The sequence below is a fragment of the Seriola lalandi genome, unplaced genomic scaffold, assembly GCF_002814215.2.
Source record: "Seriola lalandi dorsalis isolate HSWRI2012SDOR001 ecotype SW California unplaced genomic scaffold, Sedor1 jcf7180002054469, whole genome shotgun sequence".
NCBI lineage: Eukaryota > Metazoa > Chordata > Actinopteri > Carangiformes > Carangidae > Seriola > Seriola lalandi.
The window spans coordinates 132,376-147,311 of NW_019525022.1; the positions used below are offsets into that span (position 1 = coordinate 132,376).

General features: G+C 39.7%; 1 protein-coding gene and 1 long non-coding RNA gene across 2 annotated transcripts; one reads left to right on the top strand and one right to left on the bottom strand.

Moving 5' to 3' along the window:
* Window positions 1-233: 233 nt before the first annotated feature.
* slc38a5b (solute carrier family 38 member 5b) lies at window positions 234-14,853 on the top strand. Its single transcript, XM_023411521.2, has 16 exons — window positions 234-389; window positions 5,216-5,349; window positions 5,473-5,539; window positions 6,359-6,474; window positions 8,912-8,985; window positions 9,172-9,264; window positions 9,429-9,510; window positions 10,529-10,611; window positions 10,925-10,983; window positions 12,009-12,125; window positions 12,372-12,451; window positions 12,848-12,948; window positions 13,080-13,204; window positions 13,550-13,694; window positions 13,786-13,889; window positions 13,988-14,853. Exons 2-16 carry the CDS (start codon window positions 5,291-5,293, stop codon window positions 14,090-14,092), a joined length of 1,410 nt encoding a protein of 469 aa, XP_023267289.1. The 5' UTR covers window positions 234-389; window positions 5,216-5,290; the 3' UTR covers window positions 14,093-14,853.
* LOC111658877 (uncharacterized) lies at window positions 6,485-8,218 on the bottom strand. The gene is made up of 3 exons (XR_002761034.2): window positions 7,882-8,218; window positions 7,743-7,805; window positions 6,485-7,152 (listed from the first exon to the last, which is right to left on the bottom strand). It is a non-coding gene; the product is annotated as an uncharacterized LOC111658877 (long non-coding RNA).
* Window positions 14,854-14,936: the final 83 nt, after the last annotated feature.

The following is a 14,936-nucleotide window of genomic DNA, read 5'->3' on the forward strand; positions in this document are numbered from 1 at the left end:
AAAATTTGAGAGGCCCAGTATGTTTGAGCAGACCATAGACGCCCGGTGAATTCCCAACACAGCAATCCATCAGCAGACCCCTGACAGAAAGTCACACTTAACCTGTTTTCTGTCTTTCTTTCTTTTGGAAAGGAAGAGGAGTGCCTCTACATGTGACATCACAAGAAACTTGAAACCGTCATTTTCAGCAGCCCTCCCTCCTTTCTGCCTGCTGACACATTTGCTCCCCTCTCCCCACCCTCTCCCCGAGACGCTCTGTGCTTCTCTGCTGGGCTCCAAAAACAGGACAGTGTTATCACCTCCCCAGCCCAAACTACACACTGATCCCAGGACTTCACCACGCAGGGTCCCCCTCTGCTTCACAGAGTCAGCTGGGCCTGTTTCTGGAGGTAAGTCCTTCCATTCTTCTGGCTGAGTTGGAGCTACTGTGCTGCCACGTGTTTTGACCACTTGAGAGGGTCTGCTTAGGAAGAGTGAAGGACCATGGGAGGAGAGTGGAGCTTTGTTACAGACACCAACTTGTGCTTTGGTTTTGAAAAGGTTTATCAGACTCATAAAAACAAGTTCTAGAAATGCAGTTCTATGTATTGCTGCTGTGCTCCAGATGTGATCAGTTCTGATCATTCAGCTCTTTTATTTTTTTTATATAAATTTATTTAAAGTAACTTAATTTACCAAAACAAGCTTGAGCATAATTGTTCTTGAGATTATAACATCATTTCAATCTATTAACTATATAAGTTTTGTTACAAACTCTTTTCTAAATTAATTACTGTTATAATAACTTTGTTAACAAAGCCAGGGGGCAGTATTCAGACTCATCTGTGTGGCAGCGAGGTTAGATGGGTTCTTCTGTAGTGTGTAAATATAAATTTTCCCCTTTTATTTTGACTCGGATTATTTTCCAACATTTTTCTTTTTTAATAATTTACATCTGAAATGATACATGACAAGTCTTGATGTAGAGATATTTTTCTGATATCTGTGAAATAATACACTTATTTACTAGCATTGACATGTCAGTGGCTACACATGACAACAAAACAGATTTTTTTTTTGCTGATGTTGAAGTAAATATGAGCCTCAGCTGATGTTGTCATACTTGTCATACTTAAGGTCTCAGATTGAGTTAATGTGCTGCTCAAAAACACAAACACAAAAAAAGATGACATATTACGTAAGATGTAAATCTACACATTCCTAACTAGGAGAATAGGGCAGGGCCTCAATCAGGCACACATTGTACACTGTATGTTCCCTCTTACCTCACTGTGGGGGACACACTGTCTTTTCTATGCAGTAAAATTAGTAAAATAGTTAAAGGGTCACATTTTCTTTCTGTAGGATTATGAAGATGTTTGGATAATGTCAAAAAAGTATTGTCCTCCAAATGTGAACCTCAGACAAAAATAGAGGTGTAAAAAACATTTCCATGTTAATCAGTGATCTTCAGAGGCGTTTGTTGTGTATTTTTGAGCTGTGGACAGAGCCGGGCTAGCTGCCCCCCCTGCTTCCAGTCTCTATGCTAAGCTAGGCTAACCACGTCCTGACTCGAGCTCTGTACTTCTGAAAACCTGAACGTTTCACTGACGGTAAGGAAGCAAAAGTGCTCCCTAAATATTGAAACTAATCCTCTAACCTTTAACTATCTGGCATCTGTTCAGTTCAGGTTGTATGTGTGGAGTGCTTTACACCAGCTGGTTTCCATGTTGACCAGAATCGGTTAAACCCACATATGGATATTTAACACGTACATATACTGTGTCTTTCCAGCATTAGCAAAGCTTGAACATTAGATTTGTATTAACTGGGAGCACATGCTACAGCAGCACAGAGGCTGTTTCTGTTTACAGCTGTAAATGTGACTTTGGCCAAAAAGATTTGGCAAGAAGCTCTTGAGCCTGATTGGTGCACAGGATGGGTGGGTGTCCATGCATCACAATAAGTCAAATAGTGTCAGGTGAGCAGATAGCCACGGGAAACTGTTTGACTTTGACTTTTATGTAAACTCTCCTGTCGCAGACAATTTTCTTTAACATTGACAACTTGCATTTAGAATGGGACATTGCCCAAAATGGTTTGATGTAGTCACCTAATTTAAATTATAATAATTATATAAAGGTAATAATCATGTGATATTTGCTATAAACAACAGAAATGCATCATTCATCAACTTCAAACAAATCAAAAATGGAATTGCAGAATGACTGGATCAGACACTTTAACTGAAGCATAGCATCATTACAATGAGACAAATGCTCCGTGAACAGACAGAACCTGATCTAAAACACACAGTCCCCCAATTTACAGTTGCAATATGTAACTTTTCCATATTAAAGTGTCTAAAAATAATTAGACCTATGTTATATATTTTGCTGAGTTGTGTTCTTACAATATCCCAAATGTTTCCAGCACTTTTCCAACGAGAGAAATCTGTGATTTTAATCATTTTAATGGTCTGTTTCATGTGGTCGCCTGTCAATGACATCCTATCCTCTATGCTCATGTGTCAGTGTTGTGGTTGTTTGCCAGAAGCTCAAAATTTACTTTTATACCATTTTAATTCACCTTTTTTAGACACTTTTTACACCTTGGTTTTCAACTATATATTTTAACCAGGTGCAGGATTTTAGTCATCAAACGTCTTGATCTTAAGTTATCAGAGAATAAAGCTGAGCAAATGTTGGACAGTTCAGCTCCAATCCACTCTGAGACGTCATGTGTCCGCCAAAGAGCGTCAGTCAATCACTGATTTCTAATGTCAAACTGCTTTATTCAGGGTTTCTACTGGATTTAATTCCCTGGTCTGTTTGTTACGGAGTGGAGGAGACCTCTTTGGATAATTCGGCTGCGTTGGTGAATCACTAATCTTTAATGTGAAAACTGCTTTATTCAGTGTTTTTACTGGTTATAATCACCTGGTCTGGAATCCAGGAGAGAAGCTGACGGCAATGGTGGTGAAGACAACAACTCCCATGATCCCACGCTACTTCACAATGTCTCCAAACGCCATCTTTAGTTATTGTTTTGATTAAGAGACCCCTAGAAGACTGTGTGTTTAAGTGGCAGCTCTCCAGTTTACATGGCTACGTTACAGTGTCACTTCGGTTTACAGTTTTATAAGTGATACCTTCAAGTACACAAACCTCAGTTAATTATTTCCAGTATAAAGACTAGTACATAACTGTTTAATGTTCCCCCTGACCACCACCACCTGTATTAAAATAATTACAATTTGTCTGACTTCTCTCCAGGAAACATGAATCGAATATATTCATTGATGCCAATAAAGCAAAGTGCATGAAAATGTAAAATGTCTCTCTGCACAGGGACGGTATTTACAAATAGAGTCCATGTGACAACTACTGTACAAAATGTCAATGTCTGAGGACCCAGCTCAGTCATGCTTGAGCAGCGAGGTCACGCTCAGCTGTTATCACTCTGTCATTTCTGTGGCCTGCAGGGAAAACATGTCCACAACTGAGCTGTTCAGACTTGGCTTCTCTCTAACCTCTTATCTACAGGGCAACGTAGCTTTTCAGTCGGTCTGGAAAAAATACTGTGTACCGTCAATACAAAGTGTAATTTTAATTTATTACAGTTCTGGCTAAAGCTTTGTTCTGTCAACAGCTGTATTAATTTTATGAGTAAAGCGCATTGTACAAAATATTTAGCTGCTCATTTAGCTGAACAGGCGATATAACTACCTGGCAAAGTTTAGTTCTCTGAATGCCAGTGTGTCTTTGTTCTTAAATATTCACCATTTATTTTGTAAAATAGCTGACAGATGTAGCTCAACAGAACCATCAGCAGGGAAAGTTAACTCAGCACAGGGTCGTTCCACTCATTTTTTCTCCTCAGAAATTGTTTAAACTAATAATCAAAATATCAGCAGAATTACTTTCTGTCAGTTGACTAATTGACTAATTGTTTCAGCTCTAATTAGATTTGCCTTGTAATGTTTGGCTCAGTTTTTAATAGTACAAACACTACAAGATGAAGATAATACCAACTGTAACCAGATGTGAACGACATGTTATCAGTGTTTGACCTGAAGTGTGTGTGGATGGATACTGCAGTGCTTGTTTGGTACATTCAAACCAAACACAGACACATGGAGAGGTGTATGTTTGTAGCTCTGTGGGCTCAGATGTGTACTTTGATACTGAGGGGATGGGATTTGAAGATAGCTGCTGAACTGTTTGTGTAATTCACTTTCTCCCTGCTGGGTTAACATGTGGAGAGCAGCTCTTTTCATATGGACAACAAAGCTCCCCAAATGTATTAGGAAATGAATCACAGTCACAGAGAAGCTGTTTAGCTGCAATGTGTTGTTACTCACCGAGTTTATCTTATCTCTCGCCTGAAAACATCATCAGGCTTTGATATAACCATTCAGACCTCTACACACATACAGTGGCAAGAAAAGTAGCTCTTTCTATCCATCTCTCTCCATCTATGTATAAATTTGTCCTAAAATCTGATCAGATCTTCATCTAAGTTTCAATAATGAACAAAGACAATCTATTTTACCTAATAACACACACAAATGATTCTGCTGTTCTCGTTCATATTAGAAACATCACTCAAACATTGACAATGTGGTTGGAAAAAAACAAACAGGTTGAACTATTCAGAAGAGCATGCAGCTCTATGTGTAGTGTAAAGGGGCTCTGCACACCAACATGAAAACATCATCTCTAAGGTGAAGCAGGGTGGAGGGAGAATAATGATCTGCGACAGCTCCAAATCATCGAGGGGAAAATGAAACCCCCAGTTTATCAAGGTCTCTTATAGGATAATGTCAGAGTGGCCGTCCACCTGCTGAAGCTCAGGAGAAGCTGCTGATGCAGCAGAACAATGACCCTAAACTTCAAAGGAAATCCACCTTCTGGAGTCGTCCAGTCAGAGCCTAGACCTGAATCCAGTAGAGATGCTGTGGACTGAGCTCAGAGTCGCTCACACCAGACATCCTGAGAGTCTGTCTGAGCTGAAGCAGCTCTATAAGGCAGAATGGTCCAAACTTCCTCCTGAGCAGCTCTGATCAGCAGCAACTGGAGGAGCTGGTTTCAGCTTAGTGGAGCCAAAGGAGGTTCAACCAATTATTAAATCCAAGAGTTCACTGACTTTTTCCACCAAAGTGTAGACTGCACATGGGAACATTCTCCTTGAGGTGGTTTTAAGTTGCTTGTTATTTGTTTCTTCTTTTCTTCAGATTTCACCTTTTCACCTCTTTTATTCTTCTGAAATTTTCCATCCATCTGAAGAAGTAACTGAACCTGTCATAAGTATGGAGCTGCAGAAGCTGTCAAATGGTAATCACCACCATGACGATGCTGTGGAAGGAGGGTAAGTTTCCTATTTCCTACTTCACTGACTCGCCATGAATTCATTGCACATCAAGTATATATTTTAAAGTACATATTCAAAGTGTAAGGCGTGTTTCTTGTTTCTTTGTGGTCGATGTTGCAGAATCCCACCAGAGAAAGAAAAATTCCTGCAGCACAGTGATGGATCAAAGAGACCACAGTTCACAGATGTGAGTATGAGATAGAGGCAGAGGCCATGCAGCATGTTGCTGCTCCACAGGTCATGTGATAAGAGCAGGGACAGAGTGGAAAGAAAAATCAACCCGGGACTTTAGACTCAGACAGGATCACCAAAACCCATCTGGAGACACCATCACATACAGCCTGTGTCGCACAGTACAAGAGTCATGTAGTAAACGGAGGATAAAATAAATGATGATTTGTAGAACAACACATTAAACAGTAAAGCAGCAAATACAACACCAGATATATTTCTATTTCCTTTCTGTAAAAAATTCTGCAGATCTGAGCTATTCACAGACTTTGAGGATTTATCAGAAAACAAAGCTACAAAACATTACCCTGCTAAATAAACTCAGACTAGGTTCCTTCTGTCTTCTGCTTACAACTTATTCTATAAAAACTGGACTCACTGGAGCCCACGGTCAGTTCAGAGCTCCATTACTCTATATTTTTCTAATATCTATATCTCCACAAATATCCATCTGTGAAACAGTGAGTCTGCAGTGATATTCACCATCTTACTGTAATTTGTACTGTCTGCACAACATTTTCTTTTTTACTCAGTCTTGGATTCAAAGTCATCAAAATATTTGATGACACTCCTGAAACCAGCAGAATGGTGTGTGATTTTCATAGCAGCATTGTAGCTGTTGTAGGCGTTTTAGGGTTAAACAGACAAATGGTTTTTCACATGTCATGTCATTGTTTAATGTTGTGAGAAGGTGAATGAAATGTCATGCAGCCCAACATAAAATCATTGTTAATGTGTCTTTGAAGTTAATATTTCCATCTTATGTCTTTTTCAGTTTGAGGGTAAAACCTCATTTGGGATGTCTGTCTTCAACCTGAGCAATGCCATCATGGGCAGCGGCATTCTGGGTCTGTCATATGCCATGTCGAACACCGGCATTGTCCTTTTCCTGTGAGTACCGCAGATGTACATACTTTGGTACAGAGAGTACTACTGAACATGACACACACACATCCACATACACGTTCTGTACCTCAGTGTTTCCCTGAAAAACACACACAGTAGACAAACAGACATACGACAGAGGAGTCAAGGTAAATGTTACACAACATTTACTTACTGCTCATGCCACATTTAGTTATGTTATGTTACTGTAGCACCTCTAGTCTTGATCTATAGAAATAACAGAGATGCTAACATCTACCTAGGTTCGAGGAGCGGTTTGCCTTTAAAAACTCACAAGAGGAGTTAGAATGACGTTTAACAGTTGACAGATTTATTGCTCCACAGCAATAATACAATTTACACTGCATTACAATTTCTGTCAAAATTTTTTTAATAATCAGTTCCCTTCAAGCTGAGATCCTCAACTCTAATACTTCTTTGAAATTATGGAGACAGAAAACCAAGAGTTCAGTTTCTTTGTCCCTGTGCAGGTGTGTGTGCTGTGTGTGTTGGATGTCCTGCAGTTAATAGTGTGCGTGTGTCCTTATCTGGAGTCCGTGTGAATTAATCAAGCTGGTCTCGATGTCCTCTATGGACTGATCCTACGGTTGGCCTCACCGTTTCCACATTCATCCACAATCTCACAGGCTCGGCTCTCCATCACAGATTCCTCACAGATTTTATCTGTTAAAACAAAAAACAATCTACATAAATAGTGCAGAATGATAAGTAACTCTGTTCTCTGTCTGACATGAGACCTCATCAACTTTTTCCCTCCCATCTTATAATGTGCAGTATAACCAATAACTAAAGGATATACTTCAATCAGCTGCATACATCACATTTTAATGTTCCTCTTAAACATGAATATGAATTACATTATTACATATAAACTCCACTAACAAATGGCTGTAATGTAAATGGGATAAGTGTGCGCCTTTAACATTTTATATAGCTATGCCAGATATTCTACTAATCAAACCAGCAATTGGCGCTACTTAATCACAATGACGCACTTCCGACACAGGCCAACGGCTAGCGGTTAGCCTCGATTGGCGCTAGCAATTAGCACTCGCGATTAGCGTTAGCGATCTTTTCATAACATTACAACAATGGTAAGAAAACGCATCAAACAGTGGTAACATTAGACAATATTCTCATAACATCAATTGGTTTTTATGAAAACTATCTGAACTTGAACAGCAAGTATCGTGTATTATCTCTCTTCACAGTGGCTAGCAACAGACTAGCTAAGAATGTTTGCTTCGACTCACCGGGATTTCAACACCAACAACTCAACGACAGAAGCGGCCTCCCTCAAGTTCACAGTCAGGATTCTAATAAAAGAGTAGTTTATTAGAGCTGACACGTGAAACATTAAGATTATTACGATTATTCGGTGCTGTTTCTTACCAAGACTTATTTAGCTGATCTGCGGCACGTTCTCAAGACGTTTCAGGTCACGAGGCAAAGTGCGGGGATGATGTAGGATGACAGTAGATAGCGTCACCAACACCAGGTGTGCAGGGTGTATTGTGCTCCCACAGAAAACAACATGCACCTACTCTCCTAAACGACATATAAGCTTTTAGTAGCCCTATGTTTCACAGGGGTTACAAACGAGCATCAGTGAGGTGGTGGTGAAATATGCTTCCAACCTATGATGACGGATACTGGACTCTTCTTGACTTTATAATCTTTACTGACGTTGTGCAAACACAAACAGAAGATCACTGTCCAGTTGGGACCACTACAGTTTTAATTCCACGGCTGTCAACATGTTTACACTGTGATTGTGACTCAACAAAAAACGTGATGTAATCTACATTTCATGGATAAAAGAAAATCTTGACAATTGCTTTGAATTTTGAGTGTTTTTAATTTTTATTCTTCTGAATTTTACCTTGTATCAAATACAGCATGACATTGTGTTTCATACCCCTCTCAAATTCAAATTCAAAATAAACTTTATTGACATGACAGATCAGAAATTTATATTGCCAAAGCAGTACAGAAATTAACAATGACAGAGTGTAATTTGTTTTGTAATTATTTTATTTTTATTGTTTTATATATATATATATATATATATATATATATATATATTGTTATAGTGTTGACATTTATTGCTTTATGACAGAATTGAAAAGGTATGAATCCTTCCTTTAAGTGGCCACTCAGGTGGTATGGTGAACCAAGAGGAAGTGAAAGGAGGGCATGTCAAACTGTATATGTATAAGTAACATATTTATAAAATATAAAAAATATATAAATATATAAAAATATATCTCTTCAGTGGTAATCACACTGTAATGGCTGCCTACAGCTTTTAGAATTAATTTACTTGTTTAAGACTTCAAATCTGTGGTACAATACTGGAACTAATCAACATGTAAGAAGTGACAATAATGACATTACCTACCATATCTGTTGTGTTTTACAGGATCCTGTTGACGTGTATTGCTTGTCTGTCCTGTTATTCCGTCCATCTGCTACTACGCAGTGCTGGAGTTGTTGGTAAGGCTGAAATACATTTAGAAAATATCTGAGTGAAACCTGAGTTTAGTCTCAAGGCTCTGAATGTTTACAAGGCCCGTGTCTTTGTCTCTTCACTTCCCCTGTTCTGTTTATAAGGCCAGTACTCCTGTGATGTCTAAATGTCCACAGTGTGTTAACATGGTTCTCTGGTACTGGTCTCCTCAGGTATTCGTGCCTATGAACAGCTGGGCTTCAGAGCTTTTGGTCATGCAGGGAAGATTCTAGCAGCAGTCATCATAACGTTACATAACATTGGAGGTAAGACACTGGGTAATAGGTCTGCTGTTTGAAATGTTTATGTGATATGACTAGGTGGAGTAAGTGATGAACATCACTGTTTTGAGGGAACATGTAAATACATGTGGCTATGTGCACTAATAAAAACTCTTTCTTCAGGCTGTCTATGTTTTCCTCTCCTGCAGCCATGTCCAGCTACCTTTTCATTGTGAAATATGAGTTACCGCTGGTCATCCAAGCCTTTCTTGGCCAGACATCCAGCACTGAGTGAGTACTGCTTACAATCAACAAAATGTATAACATTTGATATCAGTTTCATCATGTGTGTCCATTACAGACATCCAAGAGGTCAAAGATAAAAGATGAAAGGACAACAGTGTGTTAGTCTCTCAACACTTTCTGACTTCTCTCCTCTGTCTATAATGCTCAGTTACAAACCCAATGATTCTTAATGAAGACACAAACTTAAAAATAATAATTTCTTAAAGAAAAAGGCCACCAGTTTTTTCAAGTATTACTCAAACAGGAAGACATAATTTGTTGGGAACTATTTCTAGCGGTGGATTAATCTGCATTTGTTGCTTTAGTGAACATGGTCAGTCAGCCAAGTCACATGTGTATTATTATGTGAATGTAGAGTATGTAGAGAGTTAATGTTAGGTTATGACTTCATCACAATTCACAAAGAGAGAGGGAAGGTACTCTGAGCCCACAGGCGAGCACTGACAGCTGGTGATTTAAAGGGTGCGTTGAATATGTGTTGCAGTGGTAGGAATATGTCATGTGAGTATACCAAGTTTAGTTGAACTAGCTCGCAGGCTTCGCTGATCCCTCGCAGCACGACGTGAAAATAGATTCAGCGTGTGTTCGTGGTGATGAAGGAACAGTGCAACAGAGTGGCTCATTGATGTGGTTTTTTTTTTTGGACAACAATGGAGCTGTATGGCAGCATTAACAATATAGCAACTTTCTTGTGTGTTTCCGTGTTATGATTGTTTAAATCTTGTAGTTTTTTCTGAGTAAACACAATGGACACAGGGAGGTGTATGACCAATGATTCACACTGCAGCTGCTCATCTGTGTGTATGGGCTGGAAAAAAGAAAATATATCCCATCATACATTTGACCTCCTGTCCCTCTGTCCCTGGAGCGAGTTGAAAAATTGTCACTTTATGACGGAGCAGACGTCGCTTTTGTTCTTTTAACCTTGTGTTTACACTGTTTGTGAGTATGCTTTACTCTGTGTGTGTGTGTGTGTGTGTGTTGTCTTGTGTTCTGCCCGTAGCGACTGGTTCATGAATGGAAACTACCTCATTATCATCGTCACTGCCTGCATCATCCTCCCGCTGGCCTTGATGAAACACCTGGGTACGTCACTTCCACTCAACTTCGTCACACTCAACAACTCGTCAGTCTTATGTTTTTGGCAGTTTGTGTACGAAAAGGACATTAATATTATCAAGTCTTTAGAGGGTTGTGTTTCCTTATATGGTGTAAGCTGCTTTTGATACAGACACAGCTTCACAAAGCTGTAGGAGACAAAATACTGGTTCTGCTCTCGGTATGATTCAAAAAAGCCAAAAGAAATGCAAATAAAATCTGTTCTAACATAATAACTCTCAAAGCAACATTGCCTAGGTGTAATTGTTATTTTGATGTTCTGCGTTTTTGCGTTCTGCAGGGTATCTGGGTTACACCAGTGGATTCTCTCTCTCGTGCATGGTCTTCTTCCTCTCTGCGGTGAGTCTGTAGGTCGTCACATGTAACTTAATGGCTACTGTCACAGTACAGGTGGTGCCAGAGAAATAATTTATTATTATGTCTAAGGAAATTAGCGCTAAGCTGTAGTGGTTACTAACAGGCAACAAGATATACTGAGTGCCTACGGGTGGTAACTATACCAACTGTGATCATGACACCATTCAACTATGTCTCCGAGAAATAACATTCATATACCACAATGTGGACATATAAAACGTACAAATGTCACACCAGAAACCAAATAAAAACTGGCTTCAGCTCAGGTATGTCTCAAATAAAGATAAAAGGCCCAGGGGAGCTGTTACCCCCTTTTTATAGACGGTCCCTTGTCTGGGACCAAGTGACATTTTGTATTTGTGAACTATAAACCAAAACAAAAAGAAATAGCATGCTTCTTGTCATCACTGACCATGTACTTTGTTATGGTTCACTGGTATTAAAATGAAACTTAAATGAAGTTTTAATTAAAGAAAAGTAAAATGCATAAACTGCAGTATAATGGAAGAAAAAATTGTACAGTCCCAGTTAAAACTAGTATAGTCTCTGTATCTTTCAGTTTATTCTTATTTTCTTCAATACTTTGTTTATTGTTCATTTTAAATTTACAGACTAAACAGAATATTCAAAGATTCATTACATTATCCCACCTCAAGTAATAAAACAGTCTTTAAAAATAAAACCTAATAAAACAAGTTATGCAGCTTATTCTTCTCAGCACCTCTAGGTGTAATCCCTCTGGTTTTGCCCAGATTGACAGAGATGAGTTACCCTCACCAGCTGCTGCAGTGTACTGTTTGACCCTTTTGGGGAATGTATGCAGTGGCCACTTGGTGCAATATATCAATTACCACGATAGAGAGACAGGAAGAGTTAAAATCACAACCAAACAATGTATGTTTTGGGAATGTTGCAAAAAGGATCAAAAGGTATGTTGTTTTGTAACCAAAGAAAGTAACGTTAACATTTGTTGTACCTCCTCAAACTCTTATACTGCTTCACATCAGGTAATCTACAAGAGATTCAACATTGCTTGCCCTCTGGAAGTGTTTGGCAACTACTCTGTGAACACAGCCGTCCCAGAGGACACATGCACCGCCAAATACTTCACGTACAATCAAGAGGTCAGAGATGAACTCCCTGAATTTCAAGCACAAAAACACAAACATTGAGATTTGAGTTTGAACTGTTGATTTATGATGAGATCTGTTCAGAGCACTGCAATGTGCTCTGAACAGATCTCACGTGTATGGTCAGAAACTATTTGTGGGCGCATCATATTACACACAGCACATGGCTGGATGTGTTTTAGAGTTCATATACTTCCTGGAAAACAACCAAGTGAAGTTCCTCTGTGACTTTATTTGCAGACGGCGTATACCATCCCCATCCTGGCATTTGCTTTCGTATGTCACCCTGAAGTGCTTCCCATTTACACTGAACTCAGCAAGTAAGCTGCACGCGTTATTGAATTCTTACACTCTCCACAGCACATATTCAAGAAGTGAAAACACATCCTTGACTGTGTTGACTCTCCTAATTTTGTGATGTGCCCAAAATCTAAACATGTTTTTAAATTCCCACTTATAAAAATCAATCACAGTTAAAGGGTAAGTCTGATTTACTATAAGTAATCTGTGAACCAAGAGTTTATCCAGATTATGTAAAACTGTTTTTTTATTTTCAATGAACGCACTTAGTTCCACATTTAGGGTTTAAAGCAATATAATATTTTGTATCTATAAATATAACGTCTCCTGAAATGAAGTATAGCAATAGCCATGCCTCCCTCTCGTCACCTCATGTACTGTATTGCTAAAACATCTGTCATTTCGTTCCCCTAAAGCCCAACCAAGAGGAGAATGCAGAATATTGGCAATGTTTCCATCCTGGGCATGTTCATCATGTACTTCTTCACGGCCACATTTGGATATCTGACCTTCTATGGTGAGAGCAACATCTCTTTAAGTCAGCTGCAAAACATAATTCAGTTTAATGGCACCAACAAGTCACAGATTCAATGTCTATGTGTGTGTGTGTGTGTGTGTGTGTGTGTGTGTGTGTGTGTGTGTGCATAGATAACACTGAAGCAGAGCTGCTCCATACCTACAGTAAGGTGGATCTCCTGGACACTCTGATCCTGTGCGTTCGGCTGGCCGTCCTGGTGGCTGTCACTCTCACTGTACCTGTGGTCTTGTTTCCTGTGAGAACATGTCTGGCCTTCACACACACACACACACACACACACACACACACACACACACACACACACACACACACACACACACATTCCTGTGCATTGTTTCATATTAAAAGCCTACCAGGAAGGGCAGACAGTAAGGCTTTTAATATGAAACATTTGTGCAGAAAGGTTTAATAAATACTGTTCTCGTTTATTAATAACTTCCATGTACATGAAGATGAATTCTAATGGAAACACATTGCATTATGTCTATATATGATATAAAACAATTCTCTGACACGCCTCTTCTGATATGTGTTTGACGGACTGAGGTGGTGTGTTAACTCACGTCTGTGTTTCTGTCAGATCCGTCGTGCTCTCCTGCAGCTGCTGTTTCCAGGAAAGCCCTTCCACTGGCTCCGTCACATCGCCATCGCCGTGTGTTTGCTGTTTGCGGTCAACCTGCTGGTCATCCTTGTTCCCAACATTCGAGACATTTTTGGCATAACTGGTGAGACATTAGACTTAAAATCAAAGCCTGCCAGTAGCTTCCTCTGAGATAAACTGTGCACTGATTTACTTTGCCTCCTCTGTGTGTCCAGGAGCAACCACTGCTCCCAGTCTGATCTTCATCCTTCCTGGACTCTTCTACATCCGCATCATCCCCACCGACCAGGAGCCCATGAACTCCAGACCAAAGATCCAGGTGAGTTCAGGTCTCTCTGTGACTGAGAGGGAAAAATCAGCAGAACAACAGTTAGTCAGGAGTGATTCTGTACTGACGCATCTCCTTTGGGTTTTCAGGCTGCGTGTTTCACAGCACTGGGTTTCATATTCATGACCATGAGCCTGACATTCATCGGGCTTGACTGGATGAGCGGAGAAAAGCGAAGTCACGGCGGCCATTAAAGTGCACCCCATAAGCCCTACAGCAACAGCAGCCCACTGCTGCGCCCCACCCCCCACCCACCCTCCAGTCCTCTGGATAGGAAGCATGATTCAACCTACTGCTGGAAGGCTCAGGGCTTTGGTGGGACTGTTTTCATTAATTATATGGACAGTCCATTCCTCCAGAGTGTGAAGAGGAGACCAGTTCTGTCCTGTCACCCACCCAGGTTGATATATACCACCATGACCCATCACAGGTGGTGTTCCTCCGTTCTACATGAGGAGCTGATGAACATGTTGACCATGGAAGTCCCTCAACCACCAAAAGCTGTTTTATGTGGTATTGCTAATGTGGTGTAACTGCAACATTAAAAGGAAATTGGGCAAATGTCTAAATTGAAAAAAAAAAAAATCTGTTTAATTATCAACAAAGTTTGATGGAGAAAAAATATTTGGTGCTGCTGGTGCTGCTTGACAAAAATGCTGTTAAAAGAAGATCCCATCATGGTGTTTAACATTGTCGTCCAATTATTTCTGCTCCTCAGAGCGTCGCGCAGGAGGAGGTAACCAGACAAATGCGTTCAGATAATTCACTTCAATAGATGTGTTATGTATTGTAATTCTGCAAAGCAGCGTTTGGCAAAACTGGAAAAAACATCTTCAGTCAGTCAAAGTCTGACATTAAGTTTATACAACTGTGAATTAATTTGGTATTATTCATGTGTGAATTCATTTGGACAGCATATGTGGATATTGTTTAATAAAAATCACACAAGATGAAACCCGTCTGTTTCATTCTTTTTTACATTTTTTCAGCAATGTGCATGGTGATGATGGTGCGTGGGATTGGGATTCATATATGCAC

Excerpts from the sequence above, each read along its gene's own strand:
- slc38a5b (XM_023411521.2), top strand. The coding sequence starts at position 5,291 with ATGGAGCTGCAGAAGCTGTCAAATGGTAATCACCACCATGACGATGCT. Across the intron at positions 10,984-12,008 it reads TGGTCTTCTTCCTCTCTGCG|GTAATCTACAAGAGATTCAA; the intron begins GTGAGTCTGTAG and ends GCTTCACATCAG. Across the intron at positions 12,126-12,371 it reads ACTTCACGTACAATCAAGAG|ACGGCGTATACCATCCCCAT; the intron begins GTCAGAGATGAA and ends CTTTATTTGCAG.